This window comes from Danaus plexippus (genome assembly GCF_018135715.1).
Source record: "Danaus plexippus chromosome 13 unlocalized genomic scaffold, MEX_DaPlex mxdp_15, whole genome shotgun sequence".
Taxonomy (NCBI): Eukaryota; Metazoa; Arthropoda; class Insecta; order Lepidoptera; family Nymphalidae; genus Danaus; species Danaus plexippus.
Window position 1 is genome coordinate 7,381,405 of NW_026869849.1, and position 22,848 is coordinate 7,404,252.

Here is a 22,848-nt window from a genome sequence, read left to right on the forward strand (position 1 = left end):
TGAAGTCTGTTTTTGTTTTCAACTTAGTTTGTTCTTGAGATGCTGCTCTTGGCTCCTTGTGTTCTTGTGATGTTAAAAACGTAGTCTGGATTTGAATTCTTTTAATTTAATCACATTTAAAATCTTATACGAATTGATCATTTAGTGTTGTTGATGATAATTTTTGAACGTCATTGTATCCATATATTATATACTCGCTATTATTTTCCCGCGATAACTTCTGTCCTAAAATCGGTTAAAACAAAATAGGAACATAAGTCCTCATTACAGCTGTACAAAATTTCATTCAAATCGGCTCAGCATTTAAGACATGAAATGTAACCAACAAGGAGGCACTCACATTCATAACTATATATAAATACGTACATACTTTAATAGTTATATTATATTAATTGGATCTAGTTTAGTGTTTAGTACATAGATAGTAGTTTGGTACGTTCTCTTAAAATTAAGAGCCCTTCGAAATGATAAAAATTATTTTAAAAATTAATATTACCAAAAATACTTTCAGATTTTTGAAAAATGTACTATGTATAGACAATAAAAAAATTCACTCAACCCTACTTGTGCACTCGCCTTCAGATGTGTGCTCGCTTTAATCTTCGAAATTACTGCCTCACTTATCTATGATTGGATTTCGTCTTCGCGGCGTTATCTCGTAATCAAAAATTTGATCCTGCGTATAATGAAAGTTTATGCTATGGGTGTCGTTTACGAAATGGCAATACCTAATTATAATAAAATTTGTTATAATTATGGGCCGTTAATGTGGAATAAATTAATTAAGAAAACGCTTCGCAAGTGTGACGATGCAAAACTTGGAGCGCGTCAGTAACTAGTGTTATAAGTAACTCGTTAATATTGACGAGATTCAATAGCATAAACGGTAACAGAACAAAAACGGTATAATTTCAATATTTGCTTAAAAACTAATAATAAAAAAAAATTGGAACATTTTTCTATTGTCATCTCGATTCTCCTTTAGATTTCTAGACAATTTTGAAATAACCAATTTTGATATTTACAGCAGAGGTTCCCATATTTTGTCACATAGGCCTCTTTCGAAATTTTACTGGTTCTGTTGGTAGCTAAATTTCTACATTTCCAAAATCAGACAAATAACGTCTCACTTCCTTTATCATCTCCATCTGACCATAGAAATTTGGGAGGCTAAGTCGCAAGAATTAAATCACCGTTATGGAAAAAAATTATATTTATGACGTTGAAAAATTACAATGATGTTTCTTTACTTTCTTGGTAGGTAAATACTAAGTAAAAATATCCAATTCTCGCTGACGTTAGGCCAGCAATGTATTTATACTCCTTTTCTTGCTAATATCATGTTGCTGAAAAGTAACCGAAACGTCGGGAGTGTGTAGTTTTTTACAAAAATAAAGTCACGCGTAGTTCATCCGAAAAATACTAGTTTCATTTAAATGAATAAAACTAGCGAAAATCTTAGATCTCATTATCATGTTAACCGTTTACAATTGGCTGCAGTCTCTGTTATTTTTCCGTATATGGCACAGATATACATTTTTTTAAAAAAACGCTCCTTAAAGAGTGAAAAAAAATTATAATAATAAAGGGGTCATGACCACAGTTTAATTTTGTTCTTCACTACGATACCGGATAAATTCTCATTGAGTCCCGCTTAATAACTATGAACCTCCGTATTTTTAAACCACCATTGACTGAAATCAACAGTGCACCTGCAGTTTTCCAAACCTCTGACAATTAAAAACATTGACACGAGCTATTCGCGTGTCAAATAATAAATAACTGCAAAAAACTATATTCCCAGACTTAACACGAGTTTAGGCAGTCGTGTTTTTATATTAATCTGTCGGATGAAAATATGTTTGAACCAATCTACGCGGCTTAAATCCGAATATATATGTAACTAGTTTTTGCACGCCACTTCGTCCGCATTAATTTCAGAATTAGTAATATATAGCTTTTACTCGCGACTTCGTCCGCATTAGATAGTCTTTTTGGATAGTAGTATGAAAAAACCTGAGCTGTACATTTTTGTACGTATGTTTTAATTGTGCCGAGATGGGAAGAGGCCATACTAAGTGTGATTGTCATAGCTTAGGTTAGGTTAATACATTTTAAAAAGAAGATAGGTTACTGCAAAACATTTTTATATACGAGGTTTTTTGTTTTTCCTTCCTTGCCCAGAAAAGTAATTGTTCCCATGGGAATGCGTTGTTTTCCCGCAGTCAAAAGTAACTCATGTCATTTCTTGAGTCTCAAACTATCTCCTTACTAACTTTCATTTAAATCTGTTCAGTAGTTTAGGCGTAAAAGCGATCGGCCCACCTGAATTTTCCCATGGGAATGCTTCATTTTCCCGAGGTAAAAAGTATGTAGTAAGTATAAATGTCTTTTCTGGGGTATCAAAATATGTATCTCCATACCAAATTTCATTCAAATTGGTTCAGTAGTTTAGGCGTGATTGAGTTACAGACAGACAGATTTCCTTTCGCATTAAGTATGGATTTCGTACGGTGCATTCAAACTTATTTAATTCTTGTATAACAATGAATATTCATCACTACTTTATATATATGTATATATAAGATTATGATTGATTCTTTACACAATAAACAACAATGTGATTCGTCTAAAATAAAAAAAAACTTTATATATATATATTTAGCTCGAGGTCTTAAATTTTTGGATGTAATATATTTATTCCCTAGCAACACATGTCGCGCAAAGTCAATGAATACCATGTAAAATATTTTCGCAAGTTTTAATGCATCAGAACCTGAAAAAACCCATAAATATACCATTTTCACCATCTGACACAGGACATAGATTATTCATTTATCTATAATAAATTTAATTTTCTGTCTCTATACAACAATTTGTCGCTGAAATCTCGCATAAAAGAAAATTGATCATTTTCACCGTTTGAATAGCTTAACAATTTTGAATTTTGTTTGACCCTTATTATTTTTCCTTTGTATATAACTCTTGTTCAAATCTATAACATTATTAGAATTCACTTTGTAACGCCATCTATTGAATACTCATAGCAATTAAAATATGGTATCATCTTTGTCAAAATAAATATCACGAAATTAATCGTCTCAATTCATATATAAAAAAATTAAAATCTGAATCCCATATAAAAATCGCTAAACGCTTGAATAACAGAAACACGCTTTACAACAAGCAAGTATAATCAAAAATAGCTTTTTCAAGTTCCACAGATAACACAATTTTTGCAATTGCAATTAAATCAATGGGGTCATTTATTTATTTAAATAAAACATCAATAGATTTCAAACGTTTATTATATATGTATAACATGCTATACTATAAGCGATCTAACACGTGGCTCCACACCGGACCCTAAACAATCATATGTAAAACATTACATAACTATATGTCACGACACGATTATGATTCTACACCAAAATAATATTTAAAAATGCCTGCATGAGCCACACTAATAAACCCCGACACATACAGTGAACATCCTGTATCTACATGTACATGAAACACTATATAGCTGTAGTGAACAGTTCTTAGCAGAAACGTTTAAGGAATGCTATAGAAAATCTATAAACTATGAACATTGATGAACATTAAGTATTACATACATCTGTACTAGTTCAGCTCAGTTATCAATGATGGAAAAAATATATTTTTATATATTAATGATATTTATATGTTAGAATTACAACAAGCACGGAAAAATTTTCTACTAAAAAAAACAATTATAATCATATTCTTATGTCCGACAATGCTATGTTCCAACCATGAATTTAAAATGGAATATACACCAGCAATTAAATTTAAATTAAACTGTATATAAAATAAAAATAAAAATTAAATTAAAAATTTAAATTTAATTATTAGCTCAAAGTTGCTTTATTATACATCTCCTATGAAAGCATGTTAGTATGAGATTCTACTAAAATGTGATACATTCAGTCCGTTTAGAGACAGCAGCGACCTGTCCATGTTTTCATTAACGAACAACCGAGGAAAATACAGAACGAATGACTTGCAACCATTTTCGCTCTATTTTGAGTTTGTTTGGTACTTTATTTCACTCTATCGATGACGTCACCAAGTCACAGCTCCCTCTACACGAACCGGCTTTGAACACAGCGATCCCGCGAACAATACTGTATTATATACAAATTAATAATGTAACACGCCACCAGGAGAGCAGTTGGCAGGAGCTGGAACAAAACACACACTGATACATGGCGCGGAGATGACGACACGGATATAGACAGTGCCGGCAAATAGAACACTTATATGGAAATTAATTATGTTATTTTTAATAAAAACCAAAGTTATTAAATTGTAGGTGATGCATGAAATACTATCCATATCCTCTCCCCCCACCCCCAGATGGCGCTGACAAAGCTAAAGGCGCTAACAGCGACAGTTAAGTCGAAACTAAATAGAAACTATCCACTATGATCCACGATGACTCGCTATGATCCACGATGACTCACTATGAACCACTATGAACTCTTGCCGTCCATCCATACTCACTTAACAGCGCGTCTCGTACAGCCCGGAACGTCCGATGTACCGGACCCATTTAATAACATCGTGATCAGAGTAGTTCAGCTTGGGCTCGAACACCTTCAGATAACGGACCTGAAACAGACACACGCCTTAGAAACAACGAGAAAATACAAAAAACTCTTGTTAAAATAAACAAAAAACCATTTATAGCTAAATAAATATATGTGACGGCGCGCCCTGCGCTTGTATTAGTTTAATAATAAGCCCGGTAAGTAATTCAGTCGACTTGTTCCATACAGACTACGAGCGGCCAGTTCCGGACTGGGTAGCTGTGGTCACTGAGAGTGAGGACGGCCGTTACGCTATGACAGCCGACAAGCGAAGTGCACAAGTCTAACCTATCGGCTCGTAATCCATTGGCATCTTATCATTTGAGTGTGGTATTAAATACTGTTGTAAAGAAATCGAGTAGTGAGATATTGGCCGGTACACGAGTGCTTCTACTTTGAGTTCCGATCTTACAACGCCCATGATGGATATGAATAGAGGAGTCTGTAACTCTACAGAACAAGGACAGAAGAATTAAAGATAAGATAACATAATTTTGGAAAGCTGAATAACCAGCTACCCACATATAAAGGCATAGTACATATTAAAAGAAATTGATATACAAGTACTGTTGGCAGAACGAATAGATAGTAACAGTACCTTGAAGCCGGAAGGTGCGAAGGGCACTTCGAATCCCATGGAGATGGGTGGCCGCGTCCACTTCTTCTTGGTGTCAGTCTCCAGGAGCTCGATCTCAGCGGACAACTGGGTCTCCTTCATACCAGCCATACGCTTGATCCTGAAACACAATGACGTTGAGAGATTTAATGGGATATAAGACTTTCGCGAGTCATTTAAAAAAAACTATTACCATTTTGGATTTACGAGATGTGAATGTCTCATTCTGTGAGACGTTTAAAATAATAAAAATTCGCGTAGTAAATCCGAAAAGATATTAGTTTCAATTAAGAGATTCAAACAAGATATTCAAATAATAATCTATCGTGTTATTGAATCGTCAGATTATAACTGACAGACGGTACGGTCTGCACATAAATGCTAACAAACTATGAAATCATTTTTGTACACCAGATATATTTCATGTAGAGTACCATTTTGTACTAAACATGTATAATTTATACATTTATTAGTTTCTGCCCGCGGCTTCGTCCGCTATAATTTCAGAATTAACATTATGAGCCCATAAATAACCAGACATTGGAATTTATTAAGTTTTTTTTTTTCTTTTACGATCGAACAGAATTAAATATCCTATATCCATGTACTGGTTCTGAGCTATCTCCCCGCCAGTTTCTAACCATATCCCTACAGCCGTCCTTGAGTTATAAACAGTGTAACTAACACAACTCTCTTTTATATATATAGATCTATTTTAAAACTAGCCGTTTTGAAGGTAGAATTAAATTTATAAGCGATTTAAACCAAAAATGTATGTAACAGTGTTGTGTGTGTTTTTATTTAACTGAAAACATAACTTAATCATTCCGAGCACTCACTTCCACACAATAGCGTTCTCTGAGGGCTTGTACTTGGCCTTCCCCTTCAGACAGATCAACTGCACCCCGCTCGTGTTCAGCGGTGTCGGGATCTTCACTTCGATCTTCTGCCCCAGGAGCGACGGCTTGAAGTTTGACTTCAGCACTACCTTCACTTCCATCTTGGTGCGACCGACTTCACGCACCAAGGGGATCACACGGAACGGCAGGGATATATCCTTTGTTGTACGGTATCTGAGACAGAGGAACGGATGTTATAGCCTTATAAGGAATATCCCGGAGCTGGAACCTTAGTACGAGTTTGGATTGTCAGTCTCGCCACATGACTGTGACAACATAGATTTATGCGAACTTGTAACAAAATCCTTTCAAAGACTATCATAAAAAAATATTAACAAAGAAATCTGTTCAATTATTACATATAATAAAATATATGCATTATTAAACCAGTAAATGTATAATAATATAATATTGTGTCCAACAAACGGTTATCATACCTCATGAGTTCAAACTCTCCATCGGGCGGTATGAACGATATAGAGTGCTCCGTCTCAAACTTGCTGAGCTTCACGCACTGGTGGAACTGACAGTCATCAATTACGACTACAGGTTTACCGGAGCGAGCTGGGTCACTGTCCGTGTTGCCGGAGATGCCGCCTGTAATATTCATCGCATACATTAATAATCAGATCTCAATAGTTTTGATGTATAATATTTTTGGTAAAAGCCTTAATAACTATATATGTATGTAATTGATGAGCTAGGCTGCTCTAGTATAGATATGTTGAATGAAAGGTATCTCTTGAAACTAATGATACACGGATATGCCAATTGATTACTCTAACAGATATTCATCTCACCGTTGCCTTTGCCCTTGGCTTCCATGACAATTTTATCATTAATGCCAAACTTGCATTCCGGCATTCCTGACAGGTAAGACTTCATCACCACCTTACCGGCAACATGAGCCGACAAAACTTGACCTGGAACATGGTAAATTTCTTTATTAGGAACATATTAGTCGGAACAATTATAGGTCATATTTATTTGGACACAAAATTGATAATGTAGCATTTTTTATATTGATAGATAAGTCTCGATATATTATTTAGGATATTTTTTTGCTGTCGGTATAACCTCAACAAGGATGTATCCTCGAGATTCTTCCAATACTCCGAGTTCTTTGTTATATACTTAAAGTATTCCCCGCTTCCCTGATGTCATTGGCTAAGTTTAATAGTTCGACCACATCAGTTCTCTCGTGTCTGAGCGCCAACACATATATTTTTTTATCAATATCTGTTCGACAATAATAATTGTGTGTCCAATAAATATTCCCTTTCAATATTTTATTACATAAAATTAAACCATTATAAATATATGTATATATATCTTAAAGTTTCCATAGACAAAGTCCAATTTTTCTAGTACCATACATTGACATTTATGTTGAATGGCTGTTTGGGGGCATGCGATCTCTATCACATCAGATGTTTGGTTGACAATGTTTATTCTTCATAAAGGGTCTATTACTTTGAAAATCTTGGTACATACGTTTCTTAATTTTACAAAAAATTTACTAGAGTTAAATGTACATTTGCAGATAATACTTTATTAGCACATTATCTGGCAATAAAAGCATTTATAAATCTTATAGAACAAGCTTAGCATCTATATATGGCGTAACATTACATTAATTTACTAAAAAATTCAAATTATTTGTAACAAGTCTGTAACGCAACACACTGGGATATATTACCCTGTACTGGGAGCACATACCTTGAGGTGACATCAATAAATTGACATACTCCAGTACATCGAGGAACAACTCATTACGCCGATACTTGATGCCTTCACGACGCCAGCCGATCTGGCCAGTCACCTTACAGAGATATACGAGTTTAATAAAAATAAAGTAAAATAAGACATAATATAGATTTGGACAGTCGGTATACCACCAACTAGGATAAGAAAGTAAAATACAGAGGATAAGGAAGGAAATGAGGAATGAGAGGTGCTAAAGCGACAAGTGGTATGCATGAACCATTCATACATCGGAGGGTCTTTGGTAAAAAAGAAAAATTGGCGTAAGTTAGTACTAAAGAAAACTTAAATTAACAATTGATTCAAACTTAGATCTCAGAGAATTTTTTAATTATTAAATAAATTATACCTGTGATGTAATGAGAGCCTGTTCTTCCTTGGTGGCCGACTTGATTCCTTGCTGAGTGATAAATGTCTTCAGGACTCCGGTATCCGAGTTCTGAGGGTAACCAAAGTCCAGGATTTCTACAATATATAATACATATTAATTACATATTTCAATGACCAATTTTTTATTTCATTTAATAAGAGTAATCTCTACTAATATAATAATTCTAAGGCTTTTTGTAATGGCGATGATGTGTGCACTTTTTTTTTGACTAATATTATCACAGAACAATATTAAATATAATACAGAAGAACATAATTTGTAGTAAAAATCTTATAACAATGAGTTTTTGGCTTAGCTACGTCTACTGCCATCTATTTAAGACTGCTGCCAAATATTTAAGACAAACACTGATCTAAATGTAATAACAAAAGTAAATATGCAATATTTCATACAAAAATTATTGCATATTTGGTTGGAAAAGATAGAAATTTTTGTCCATAAAATTATATTAAGTTAATTTTAGCCAATTGTTTAAGGTATATCTCACCATCCAGCAGTTCGTAGATGAGCACGAAGTTATTCTTGATGTTTTCTTCGGATATCTTTCCGAAGTAAGACTGCATCACATCAATGATCTTCAATAGGAATTCAAACACCATAGCGGCGTTGACATTCTGCTTCGTGACCGCCGCTAGCCAAATGTTGGCTCTCTATGGAAATGAAAATTTATAATTCAATTTGTCACTATTCTGTAATTCCGTTAAATGTAGTACATATGTTGAGAGAATATATACATGTTTGATCTGGTGATGCGTGACGATCATTATGTGTGTTCAAGTATGTTATTTGTAGTTAGATTCAAATATAACCAGCAATACAGCGGCAATATACATACAATATACAACTAACATCACAACACATTACATCTGGCAAGCTGTTTAGTGCCAACATTAAGAAAATAGTGTGCCAAACTATCGTTCCAGAATAAAATTTATAATAATAGTTAATCAATAATGTTCATTCACAAAACATGTTGAACTACCCTCACATGACATTGTGGTTACACAATTTTACATGTATATACATAAGTTTATAGTATAATGGGTGCCATGACTATTACATATATGGAAAAAATTATGATTTTTTGATAATTATTTACAAAACCTTTTGGCATCTTTTATACAATTTACTCTATTAATGTTAATGTTCTTTGTGTCGATCTCTGTAGCCTTTCTTCTTACCTTTATATGAAAAAATGATGTCCTAGCGATGTTGGTGACAGGCGAGCGAACCTGCTGACGAGCGTGGATCACGTTCACCCTGAACGCATCCACGGCATTACGACCGATATCATCACGGTACACCCGAGATATCAACACCTCCCCTTTGTGGTTGTATACGAACAGCCCCCCAATCATCTTGCCGAGAAATTACCTGATTACGGATGACAAAAATATTGTTAGTTTCTAATGAATTTTAAGCATGGAAATGTAAACTATTAACTGGTGAGGCGTCGTTACATAGTACAAGATGTTATAAAAATTGTCTAAAGATGATTAAGTGGATTGTTAATCGATAAAACAGGATATGACCAATAAAATAAGTAGCAACAGAAGATGGAAAGTTACTCACGTAATGATTAGTTGGGACATCTATCAGAATATTTATTTTTTCACCATAAAAGCCAGCCCTGTAAACTCATTTTAGAGCAATATCGGAAAATATTGAAAAATTGTAGTTGATACCCGCCCCCAAAATGAAACGTCAATAGTTCGACCGACGGGCAATGGGCTGCAATGAAAAGCCACTGTAAATTACTAACAATAGCTATTATCTGTAAAGATAATCTAAAATATATATAATTTAAAAAAAAATTCATCATATAAAATCATGATAATAAAGAATAATATATAACACTGCCTAAAAAGATTTCTTATTACTTTAATGTTTTATAAAAAAAATGTAAATTATGAAAAACCCGTAGTCATAACCAAACTTTGGCATGTAGTGGAACGTCACTAAAACCAAAGGCAAAATGAAAGGAAAGTGCTATTTTGTCAATGGTGTGAGATTTGGGTCGATTATGTCATGGCGGGTTAGATGTTTTCGGCACTTGGTTTCGTTGAATTTGTTTTGAATTACGTCGTCAATGGTCCCGTTTGTTCGTTTGTTGTTTAACACTCACGGTATCCATATACTTGTAACTATCTCGTAAACATTTCAAATGCTGAAACAATTGCAAATGGGCCTTCGCGCGTTCATGCTAATAGCTTCCAAAGTATGGAGTTGTTTTTGTTACATGTTTAGAAAGCAATATCGAGCGGTAAATATAAACTTTGGTAGATAAATTCTGTGAAATAATGTGTTCAATAGAAATGTGTCTCATGAGGTGTTTGATTTTCAGTTGGCTCAATATCAATCTGTCAAATATGAAATATATCCTCTTTCTCCAGTATCTCGACACAGGCTGAGTAAGTTATAAAGATTTTTTATTAAAGTATAGCTATAACTGTCCTTATTGTAACTTGTTAAACACAAGAAACTTATATCTTTCATATAACATACCACTAGTCCTGTCTATTTTTAGAATTATCTTATGTGCTCACATAAACAAGTAATAATTGTTTGGAAAATGGTATTATTTATGTGTCTATCGCGCCACATGGCCACCAAATTTATTAGAATCTAACCATTCACACCATATGGACAGTAACCATCTGTCTTATTGGAATTTTAATTTAAAGTTGGCTACTTAATGAGTTCAGTTCCTTATACTAAATTAATATTACTTAATTAATTTGTGTGGTATATATTTTGACATATATTTATGTTTAGACCTCAGTATATTGATGTCGATTGTTGGTAATATTCTTAATTCAAAATGTAATAATTTAAAATCTCATATATTTTTCCACTAATACTTATCAGTTGATTTAAAAAAAAAACACAATATAACAACACATTATATCCTAAAGCAGTTGCTTTTTGGTATTAAATTAAAAAAAAAAAAACTTTGTATACATAATTTTAATATCAACTTTATTATATTTTTTCCATCATGTTAACAAGAAATTGTAATATATGAGATCCTCCACGCAGCACTCAAGATTATAATTCATCCATCAAATAAAAACATTGATACTGGCAAAATATTCCACAATTCCAATGTGATTGAAGCCATACCATTAAAAATATATAGGACATGTATATTCATTGAAACGAGAAGAAGTTTCAATTTATCTGTCTAAGATCATATACTGCTGCTATGGTTCATACTATGCTTAATTCGGAAATATATATGTTTGCTATGCTATATCTTCTGTAGTCTGGTTCGGGTCCCTAACCTGGTTACCCAGAATATATTTTTGTATGCTTAGGCATTGTAATATCAAATAACTGTTACATATAATAATTTAACAAGAATTATAACTAACAATGAAATGGCAATAAATAACAGTATAGATCTCGTCACCAAGAAGGTCAATATTGTAATGGGACAAAAAACAAAACCATAGACAATTTTCAGCGTCAGTTAAACAAAAATAGGTTTCACTCATATATAAGTAATTGCTAGCTATATCTATTGTTTTTGCTACATTATTGCTGGCTGCTAAGTATTACTGGGTACATCAATCATCGTGGAATCAACATAGTTTTTTGCAATTTTAAATTTTATTTCGTCAATAATCATATCAGTAAGATATTAAGTAGATTTGTGATATCTTATCTTGTCACGGATTTCAATATATATATATTAATAAGAATGTGTTACTTGAAAATTTATCTTTTATGTGAAATTTATATTCAACAAAGACTTTCTCTGCTTATATAGTTGATAATACAAACAAGCTGAAACAATGATAGAGGATTTTTTTTTTATGTCTATGATCTTCGATAGTCCCACATCAATTACAAAACTTAATAATTTTTATGTTCCAAGATATTTGACTGTTAATATTATATATACTGTCACATAGACTTACTTAATGCAATTAAAATTGTCAAATTAATAAAAGATATGTCCATATATGTATATATACGCCAAGTTAATCCGAACACAAGTGACCGATGATTCTTTTTTTCCAGGTTTAGTTAAAAGGAAGATGCTGGTGTTAGATCTAGACGAAACGTTGATTCACTCTCACCACGACGCCATGCTCCGACCGACTGTCAAGCCGGGGACCCCTCCGGACTTTGTGCTTAAGGTCACCATAGACAAACACCCCGTCAGATTCTTTGTACATAAACGACCCCATGTTGATTACTTCCTGGATGTGGTGAGTCTCTCTTAAGTAACACTATTATTGGTAGTGCAAAATCATGATATATGATAGTCTATATACTGCTGAATATTTATTTGTATGTTTGTTTGTTTATGAATTACTTTAAAACCAAAACTATGAATAAAAGACTAAAAGTGAACATTTTAAATGAATATTTATGCATTTGGTGATAGTTTTGTTTCCATATACGGTAATACAAGACAGATGGATAGCATTTATAGTTTTGTTTGTTCATTTAAACTAGTAAATAATTCAAGGAGAGCCAGATAGTTTTACCACCTAATTAAGCGAATGTACTTTTAGATTACTTACAATCAATGTGTCTGTATTTAACTGAGGAAGTATTTACGATATTGATATCAAAATTAATTCAATAAGTATGACGAATACACTAAGAATAAGTTCGTCGTAAATTTGTACGCCGGAGAAGTGGGACCGTGAGATATAACAGCTAAATCTCTACAACTTGGGCCTGTCCAGAACTAACATCAATTCATTCTTAGAACATACTTAGAAGGCAGTCCTAGTAGTATGTTTGTTTCAAATTTGGATAGGTAGAGAAAAGAGCTTAGACGGTGGAGGTGAGCGTTAAAGTCTCAGTCAAGTCTCAGGCGCCGTTAAAGCTCTTCTGTCTGCAATGCGAATCACGCGGCACCCGCACTGGGAATCCATTGAATGCTGAGAAATTTTCGTCTCTACTTCATATTTTATTAGAATCATATTATCAGTGAAAGTCACATCAAAATTGGTCCAGCAATTCCAGAGATTAGCCCAAACAAATAGACGGACAAACTGAAGTTTAAAAAAAAATGTCGTTTCGATTCACATACCAGTCACATGCGTTCAGTGTGAAGTTGTTATTTGAATATTACAAACGGACATTACAATCTCGTTTACTTGTATATATTATTAGCATGACAATGAGAAAGGCAATCACTCTTCCTTCTACTATGTTAAAAAAACTAATATTTACCTCCTAAACTATATAACTGATACATGAATTATTGAATATGTTCTATAGAAAAAAAAAATTTACATTAATATGTATGTTAATTCTGGTACATTAAATTAAGTATCACGTTCCAGGTGTCCCAGTGGTATGAGTTGGTGGTGTTCACCGCTTCAATGGAGATATACGGAGCAGCGGTGGCTGACAAACTTGACAACGGAAGAGGAATACTGAGGAGGAGGTTTTATAGGTAGTAGAATGTAATATTGTTACATAGACACATTTTTTTATGACAAACTGTGCAATGTATAAATTTATACAGAAAATATATATATACAGGTGATGGGATTGAACCTGCAACCTTTGGTATATTGAGTTTCAGTTTCTTTGCTAACTAAGCTATACTGCCCGGACTAAAGTTGATACAACTGTTTCATATATAGAAAAACTCAATTGTTTATAGTTTATCTCAAATGTTAGTAAAAACAGTTATAGATTATGGAGGGAAAGTTATATGACACTGAATGCATTTGGCTTACAAGGAAATCATAAAGTATTTAATTCAACTTTATGAAACAAAGATTATATAACAAAACTCATAAATCCTTTTTAGATAGAGTCACAGATAAAAAAGTACTTTAATCCAACTGATTTCTAGATAAAACTAAACTAGTCAAATCTTTTTGCAAACTATACAAAGTTTCTAATACCTATTATGATTGTTTTAATATCCATGTAAAATCATATTTGCCTGTTCCAGACAGCACTGTACTCAGGAACATGGCTCCTACACTAAGAACCTGTCGTCTATATGTGAGGATCTCAACAGGGTGTTCATATTAGACAACTCACCGGGCGCATACCGGGACTTCCCAGGTACATGACAAAGAAACACGCCCTATATAGTACTATTGATTGCTATACAAATTATAATTTATTACTTAAGGAAAATATTATCATGTGAAGTAAAGCTTGAAATGAATTTTGTAAAATTATTATTATAAGTTAAGTTAAAATAGAGCTATAACAAGGAGATGCTCCTTCACGTTTTTTGCTCTTTTTTTTTTGGGTGAAGTCACCTCAGCGTTTTTATACTGACCAGGTTTTTGGTCGTGGGTTCCGTTTGCCGGCCCTAAATTTGAAATTTGTGGTCTAATCTAAATATTTTTTAAATAAAAACCACCTAAAAACTGGGGTATCGGACTAAGAACTCCTCGACTCGATCAAACAGTCGCCAGTATAGCGAGCCGCTCGCTTCACTCAATAATATCCAATGCATTTTTCTGAGACAAACTAAGGAAACATAGTAATGATTCTTACAATTTAAATTAAACTATTATTTTTTGGATATACTACACTTTTATAACGAACCGATGTGAAGATTGCAACTACATTTCGGGTTATTTGCTGCAACCGTGATTAATGGCAGACAAGATGAAGGTGTCCGTCAGTTAGTCTTGTTACTTGTCATTTATCGCCAACAATGTTTCTTAATGCGCGATTAGAATGCGCTAACTGTCTTGAGGTCTTGTCGTGTGTTCACGGACATAAAATTTTATATTTTTAAGGAGGGTGTGCCAGGTATTAGATATTTGCCAGCCATCATCTCTATTGAAATTGGGATGTTTTTTTAATTTCAATAGCCTTGCGGATTAACCTCGGTATGTATCTGTCTTCACGAGCGAGAATTTGTGGTTTATCAAACCGAATGTAGTGGCCTGGTTTGTCCATCGTGTGTTCACACACTGCTGACTTCGACGCGCGCCTGTTTTTGATGTCTGAGATATGTTCTTTCACCCTCGTACCGATGCTCCTCTTTGTCTGTCCAATGTATGACAAGCCACAGTCACAAGCGAGTTTGTATACACCCGCTTGTTGCAAAGGAATGATACTCTTGATAGGTCTCGAGACTTGGCTCACTTTCTTGTGTGGTTTGTCTATAGTCTTGATGGAAAGCTTCTTCAAGATGTTGTCCATTCTGTCGGTGACTCTTCACATGTGATATGGCAGGGTATCAGATAGATTTTGTGACGGGGGTGAGCCGCGGGCAGGTTTTTTGCGGTAGCAACATGTTTTATATGCTGCAGCTTCTAAATGTTCAGCACGAGAAATTCTCGAAAGAAGGATTTACCATTTTGACCTAACTGGCGTTTGTGGTGGTGTGATCATCATAATAAATAACACAGTATATCCTAATACCATAGCTTTAAAATTAATTTTAATTAGTCCTGAACTCATTAATAATCCGCGTCCGTGTATTTTCCAGATAACGCCATCCCCATCAAGTCGTGGTTCTCGGACCCGCTGGACGTGGCCCTGTTGAACTTACTCCCCGTGTTGGACGCACTGCGGTTCACTCACGACGTGCGCTCCGTCCTGTCGAGGAACCTCCACCTGCACCGGCTGTGGTAGCGAACGACGGTACCTTCATGGTTTACTTAATCCTATATAGCTTTACTTATTTCCTAAAACTGATCGTTTTTATGGTGTTTAACTATATGGATACATTAGACAATCATAAAAGGGGCTGTTTATTCTAAATAACCCAGGAAATTATATATTTCTCTTAAGTATAAGCTGTGTTTGCATAAAAAAAATGTATGAAAATAACATTCAATCAAATCAAAAATTTAATCAAAGTTTAGACTGATAACATTTGATGAGTATAACGTCCATTAATGAATCTCTATATAATAACTAAACGTGAAATCTGTTTTGAAGTTTACAATATAAAGAAGCAATGTTTGTACATATTTTTTTCTTGTCCACAGATAAAATACCGGCTTATGTACAAAGTGAAGGGGCCGCGGCGCTTTCGGATCCTATTTATTATTTTTCCACTCGTCAGATCCTCCGGCGCTTTCTATAAATATAGATATAATTATAGTTAAATAATGTTTTATTAAGTTTTGTTTTTAAAATAAAGATGTGATCAGTGTCGTGACCATAGCCAGTGTATGATTAAGTGACCTACGTCTGTAGGACTGCGGGTCGTTTCTGAAACACCCTCTATGTATAACGGTTATGTTGCCAGTACTGACTGACAGGAGTGACAGTTTTCTATGAAGATCTAGTTAATTAGATGTATTTAATATAATCTGTTCTCCCGGTACAGATGATGAATGATTTTAAATTGTTTTAGCGATTCAATTTTGCGATGCACTGTTTTTTTATTTTGTATCGCGAGAACAGGTTTAGTAATAAAAATGGTAAAATAATTCTAAAGTTATAGTGTTTTTTGAGAGGATTTTTTTTTCTTTTGGAAATATAATTTACCACCAAAGTATTGAATCATCTTCCAACTCGTCTTTTACTAATGGTCTGGTGATATCTTGAATTTCTATAAATAAAAAAGATTTTTGATAACATTTGATACACACTCGCGATGTGAATAATTATTTTATTTATACAAATTCAAATGAAGTGGCCGCCGACAGCTGAATGGCCATTAGATACTGTAACAGGAAAAGAAATGGACATAAGAGGAGAGTGAAATACAATATGTGACTTAAACCATGAATATGATTACCATGTTTCTTAATAAATTTGAAACATGATTTCGTTTGTGTAGTATATTTTATTCAATAGATTAAGTAATTTTTAAGACGGCGCTGTGAACCGCTAGTGTAGCGTCACCCTGGCGACCATATCATGTGTAATAAGAGGGGTCGCACTTCAAATTGTAGTTAACATTTGGACTAGTCAGCTGAATCCAGCCGGTGTGACGCTAGCCTATGACAATAGTGTTATGTATACTATGTGACCATGTACAAACAACCGAACACTTTCATACCGTTCTGTTTACTAATCGCGCTGTTTGACGTTGCTTTTTGATTGCAATTTTTTTTTTATGGATACCGCTGTACTCTGTTTCAAATCTGTGATTTTGAACACCCTGTATTCGAGCGAAACATGATTTTCAAGTGGCCGGGCTGATTGTTGGTGTTTGATAGTTATTTAGATTGCGACATTGACCGCGATCTAGTCCTGAAAATATAAGGATGTTGAAGATTTAAACACTTGTATCACAAAAAATTAATCTGATTTGAAATAGATTGTATTCATGTAATGAGGAATAAGCAACTTTAAATCTTATTTATATGGGCTTTAGGGTATATTGTAATCTAAGACAGGTTAAGTGTGTACAGATTTTGTATTGCAATGTTGGATAGCGTTGTTAGTAAACTTTTAGATGTTTATAACGCCCGTTACTTGTGCGACGTGTCCGACCCCACTGTGAGGCTGTACAAAACTCATTTCATTTCCGACTCTATGACAATGTAATAAGAACTATGGAGTGTAAGTTGATTCAAATCTCTTAAATATTACAAAAAGACTACACATGGAATGGTAATTGAAAAAACGATTCAGCAAAACCATGACAATCAATGAAATTTTAGATTATTTAGTGTTACTGATAACTGGATCGCGCTAAAGAGATTTGAAACAAATAAAATTGTGAATTACTATGTATTTAGTTAGGAACATAATGTTAGCTATTTCTAAACTCATACAAATTTCAGTGGACGTATATTATATATAACTATTTACAATAAGGTACAACGTCTTATGGCCGATGGCTTTAAGAGCTTAGGAACTGGTTAAATACTAAGTGTGAATGATTTTGTAAATATAGTTCCATTAGCATATCAAAGGTTCAGCTGTGGATGTTCACAGGGTGTTTTTTATTTACGAAGTGAGATTAAATAATATTTTTTTTCCTGTTTTATAATTATTCTACAACACGAACAGACTGTGTAACACCACCACCTCTCGCACTAGTGTCCGACCAAAGTTGTCACTGACATCTCAAACAGTTCTTGTATTAGAGCACAATCTGTAGACGTTTTATTACATGATCATTTGTGTTACAATTTTACCATGCAATAACTAAAGATTTAACTCTCCGTTTTTTTGTTTTTTTTTTTTTTATCGAGGTATTGAAAGGCATTCGTTAATATTTTTAGTGATTCGTCTTTTTTTATATTTGTTTCTGATTAAATATTTGCGATCTTCGACGGTGACCTTAAATACAACCGTCGAAATTTGATGTATTAAATATAAACAAAATATTCGTGAATGCCTTCACATAATTGACGTACTTTTAAGTAGACAATTCGGGATGTACTGTGTGTATCATCTCATGAATATTGAAAAAAAAAATTGTAAAACAATTTTGTAATCTTGACTGGTTGTTCAAAGTTCAAAAGCGATTTGTAATAGAGATATTAAATCGATTCAAACAATGTGCTGATAGATCATTTTCAAAGCTCACTGAACCTCTCACCCCGACTGCAAGGCGTGTTCCCTAAAAGAAAAACTATATGAAAGAAATAAAATATCGTATTAGTGTATTAGGAAAAGCAATAATGACAATTCATATTAATTGTAAACTATAAAATTTTTAATTTTTATGTATTAAATCTGTTTTTAAAAAACTATAAATATGTAGGCTCGTAAATAAAAAAAAATAATTCATCAAGAAACATTTTTATTACAGACTATTGATTTTTATTTCTTCGAAATTATAATTTTCAGGCTTTACAAGGTTCAAGATCATATACCAGGAGCAGATAATGTTTTAACAAGTACTATAGACCCATATATATATCGCTATATTTTCACTGGACAATTCCCCATTAACATGCTCCGATACATCCGTCGTTTATATTTTGCACCTCACTAACACTAAAACAATGGGATACTGAGCATTTATTTTTAATTACTGCTCCATTTTACAAATTTTTCTCACTTGGATTAGTTTTTTAAGTAGACATTAACGATAGATTTCCTTTAAAATAATGAACAGGTTACACACAAAACAGACGCAAGTTATATTTGAATGTACGGATTGCGATATAACATTTAAGTTGCAACTAAGAAAAACAGATTTATAAATAAAATTGAGAGATAATTTTGGAAATAACGAAGCTATGATAGTCCTTTGATTTATTAAAAAAAAAAAAAAACAAAATGGCGTTCCTGGCAACTGATAGAATGAAGCAATAGAAGTTAAAAATTAAGATTTTTGTAAACAAGTAGCAAAAACTTGCAGTCCTTAATAACATATGTCAAAATTATGTCCTTATAAGTCAATAACATTTTTTTTTTCAAAAATGTATTTGCATTATGGCTTAATGGCTTACTAATGTTCCAAGACTCTGTTCCCGCCAAAATGCAAGTCCAATATGGGTTCCAATTACTCAGGATTTTAATAATAGCCCAGACAGTCGTAGCATTGTATAAAGTTATAAAGTATTTGTGGACAACATTAAATTATTTTAACATTTTTAACAAATACAATATAGTGTCATTTGTATCTGATGTTAATACGTATTTCAAATTATATTCAAAATCATTTAATAACATTCCACATTAGAAAATCCCTTAGTGATTATCTCAACAGGGCCAACAAGAACTAAGCCAATAGGGTTATCACAAACGGCTTTTGTTATTATATAATGTGAGCGAAATCGCGTCACTAGAATTCTTTCTCTATACATTCAACTGACACTGTCTAAGGTTTAAAACTTATTTCACAATACTCGGTCCAAATAAGTTACTGCGTCACTAATGGGTCTACTCAACATTTTTAAGGATTTATTCTTCAAATTACATCTGTACAGTGCCACTGGAGAAAGCAGCGGCTTGTTCCAAAATAACATATTATGAAACAGAAAAGGGCTTTTCTGAAAATGATTTCACATAAGCTTCATGCAGTTTGTTGACAAAGTCAGCGTCGTGTCTGAGGAGATAATTGACGGCCTGTAATAGTTGATTCCTAGTGAGAGGTTCAGGGGAGGGCTGAATATCATTCCCGGGTATAGCTGTGAACATCGTTGGAGGCATCAAGGCTGGTTTCTGTTGATTTGTCAGGGAGTTCATGATGGGGAACACACCTCCGACCTCCTCCAACTTACCACCATTATAGGATCCCACCTGGTGTCCAATATCTTGAGTGTGGTTCAAGTACGTAGCTAATGGAGAAGTCGGCTTCGGGGAAGAGATATGCATTAGATTCAGTTCATTCTCCAAAGGATTAGGCCCGTTGGTGTCACCATCTAATTGGATTTTCTGAAGATTAGTTATCCTGTGCTGGCTGTGCTTGTCTAGTGGCGTAGACTTAAGTTGGAAAGAACTGTTCTGTCTCATCATAGGATCTATGGAGACATTACCATTTGAAGATTGGGCTTCTTGAGGTGTTACAGATCTCTGCTGCTTTTCTATGTGCTCAACAGAATGGGCTGGATTACTCATCAGTCTTTGTAGAAGTAATGGAGTCTCTCGTACATCGTTTGGCCGCGGTCCAAACATCCCCGGAGATGGAAGAGAGGACACAGCAGGCATTTGCGCTGCCGCACCACTGCCAGCCTTGGCGAAGAAATCCATCACACTCTGTGAAGCCATATCTGGCGCTCTCGTCGGTGTTAAGTCATTTTTATTATTTGTCAATCCCTTATTAGTATTAAAATCATCTTGAGCTTTGCTCAACATGCTAAATATATCAACTGACGCGTTAGTCTTCGCTGGAGCTGAATACGTAGGATTTTGAGACATTTCGTTAGGAGCTTTTATAGAATCCTTCACTAAAGAGTTCAATTTCGTCGCAACTCTAATGCATTCGTCTTTATCGTAAAACCATATGCCGTAAATACGACACTTCGCGTTTCGATACAACAGAAATGGTTCTTTTAATTGCAATTCAATTCCTCTAGAAACAGGTTCGATAAGATTGTTTGTATTTAATCTGTTCATAATCACCAAACTATGGTAAGGTTCCCCATTTCTACTGTACACAAACAAAGCCCCTTCGATGTTCGTTTTCTCCCATTCGTTTTCTTCAAAAGTATAAAGTGCGACGTGGGTAGCACTGTCAATTATTTCTCTCGCATATGGGTCTGCCCTCTTTAACGCTGTTAAATTCATACGTAAACCGGTGTCAGCCATTTTATACCAACATATACAAATATTTTTTTACACAACTTACTAGCATCACCATCACACTTCACAGCAAAGTGACAGAAACGGACGAATTAAGTCGCCATCTTTAAAATACGTTCCATTAAGTGCTATATTAAAATGCTTACAGACATTTCCTCTAACAAATATTTTTATTCTTACATATTCTCACTTATTATTTATTTGTTTGTCATATATTAATCTTTTTTTTAATGACCTTTTGTTAATGTTTTCACTTGAAAATACAGTTTTATATGTTTGAATATATACTTAAATATTACTAATGATGGTTGTATAAATATATACCTACTTATTTCAATTTTTATACATAAATTATTTTGTTACTATGTATTTTTATCTACTTATTCAATAAATCAATGCAAAATTGAAATACATATTTCAATGCTTAAATTATAAAGTCTTTGAGGATCATGTCTTATAGCTCGAACTCGGGCCGTTGATTGATATGGTCTCAAATAACATTGTTTACTCTCTGACCTATGTTTTTGGCTTAACGCTTCTTTCTGTTGTTATCATTAAAAAAACTTTACTAAGGAACTTTCTCATGCTTGCAATCCTAAAAAGTGCTCAATGACTCAGATCGCTACAGTTTGAAGTTCTCTGAGGGCATTAATATGTCTTTAAAGATTCAGCATCGAGCGTGTACGGTGTTTGGGGTTTACCAGTGTCTTTAGTAAGGCTTAACAATGTCAACGTAAAAAACAATCACCTTAAAAAATCTCATTGAGAAGTCATGTTATATATTTGAATCGTCGATGACTTCGTTTAAAAATATTAATTCTATCGGTGTTTAGGCTGACGATGCACTTGGTATTATTAGATACGGTGGGTTTTATATTACTACGGTACTTTAGCAAAATTTTAATAAAATTAAACTCTTGTTTCTGTTATTTTTTCATAGGTAATTAAAGTTTTAAAAAGTTATGTAAAACGTATTATTTAGATTCTTACTAATCTTCCTGTACTACATGTAGCACTAATATATAAATATATTCGTATAGTCATGTATTTCATCAGTGTAGAACATATCTTCGAGATTGACCTCTTATCAGTTCGAACTAACAATATAATAGTTGTTATTCACATCTGATACAAATATTGCTAAGATTTCGTATTGTACCTATAGTGATGTACACCAATAATATCGAAAATTTAAATTACAATTATTGTCCTTTTTTTATATATTTATTTTTTTATATAGTATTCTCTTTCTGCTCTTTCTGCTTCTATTTATTCTTACTTTTAAATTCTATATTTGAAATAAAAGTATAAAAAAGACTTCTATATTAATAAAAAATCAATATCTAAACCAGTTTCTCTTCGAAGATTCTCTTAAGTATATATTTTGTTTAATATTTCTAATACTACTCCTGCAATAATATAAAATAAAAGAAAAACATCAAACATGAGTCT

General features: G+C 33.5%; 3 protein-coding genes across 4 annotated transcripts; 1 reads left to right on the forward strand and 2 right to left on the reverse strand.

The window, feature by feature from the left end:
* Positions 1-3,290: 3,290 nt before the first annotated feature.
* LOC116770135 (AP-2 complex subunit mu) lies at positions 3,291-10,023 on the reverse strand. Of its 2 annotated transcripts, XM_032661487.2 has the most exons (11): positions 9,856-10,023; positions 9,465-9,657; positions 8,771-8,933; positions 8,242-8,357; positions 7,848-7,950; positions 6,929-7,051; positions 6,566-6,725; positions 6,069-6,302; positions 5,212-5,350; positions 4,528-4,635; positions 3,291-4,205 (listed from the first exon to the last, which is right to left on the reverse strand). In XM_032661487.2, the coding sequence occupies exons 2-10, from the start codon at positions 9,639-9,641 to the stop codon at positions 4,528-4,530; spliced, it is 1,323 nt and encodes a 440-aa protein (XP_032517378.1). In that variant the 5' UTR covers positions 9,642-9,657; positions 9,856-10,023; the 3' UTR covers positions 3,291-4,205. The 2 variants fall into 2 exon arrangements, with proteins under 2 accessions (XP_032517378.1, XP_061383841.1); XM_061527857.1 differs by lacking the exon at positions 9,465-9,657 and having other exon boundaries at positions 9,856-10,022.
* Positions 10,024-10,257: 234 nt separating this feature from the next.
* Positions 10,258-18,702, forward strand: LOC116769912 (CTD nuclear envelope phosphatase 1 homolog). The gene is made up of 7 exons (XM_061527858.1): positions 10,258-10,546; positions 10,628-10,694; positions 12,310-12,500; positions 13,593-13,705; positions 14,216-14,331; positions 15,722-15,876; positions 16,227-18,702. The coding sequence occupies exons 1-6, from the start codon at positions 10,448-10,450 to the stop codon at positions 15,865-15,867; spliced, it is 732 nt and encodes a 243-aa protein (XP_061383842.1). The 5' UTR covers positions 10,258-10,447; the 3' UTR covers positions 15,868-15,876; positions 16,227-18,702.
* Positions 18,703-18,929: 227 nt separating this feature from the next.
* Positions 18,930-21,502, reverse strand: LOC116769911 (mRNA-decapping enzyme 1B). Its single transcript, XM_032661111.2, has one exon. It carries the CDS (start codon positions 21,400-21,402, stop codon positions 20,122-20,124), a length of 1,281 nt encoding a protein of 426 aa, XP_032517002.1. The 5' UTR covers positions 21,403-21,502; the 3' UTR covers positions 18,930-20,121.
* Between the last annotated feature and the right edge of the window lie 1,346 nt (positions 21,503-22,848).

Coding starts and splice junctions, on each gene's coding strand:
- LOC116769912 (XM_061527858.1), top strand. CDS start 10,448: ATGCTGAAACAATTGCAAATGGGCCTTCGCGCGTTCATGCTAATAGCT. Junction 10,547..10,627: donor TTAGAAAGCAATATCGAGCG/GTAAATATAAAC, acceptor TTTGATTTTCAG/TTGGCTCAATATCAATCTGT. Junction 14,332..15,721: donor CGCATACCGGGACTTCCCAG/GTACATGACAAA, acceptor TGTATTTTCCAG/ATAACGCCATCCCCATCAAG.
- LOC116769911 (XM_032661111.2), bottom strand. CDS start 21,402: ATGGCTGACACCGGTTTACGTATGAATTTAACAGCGTTAAAGAGGGCA.
- LOC116770135 (XM_032661487.2), bottom strand. CDS start 9,641: ATGATTGGGGGGCTGTTCGTATACAACCACAAAGGGGAGGTGTTGATA. Junction 8,358..8,770: donor CATCTACGAACTGCTGGATG/GTGAGATATACC, acceptor TATATATTGTAG/AAATCCTGGACTTTGGTTAC. Junction 6,303..6,565: donor GGAGAGTTTGAACTCATGAG/GTATGATAACCG, acceptor CCTCTGTCTCAG/ATACCGTACAACAAAGGATA.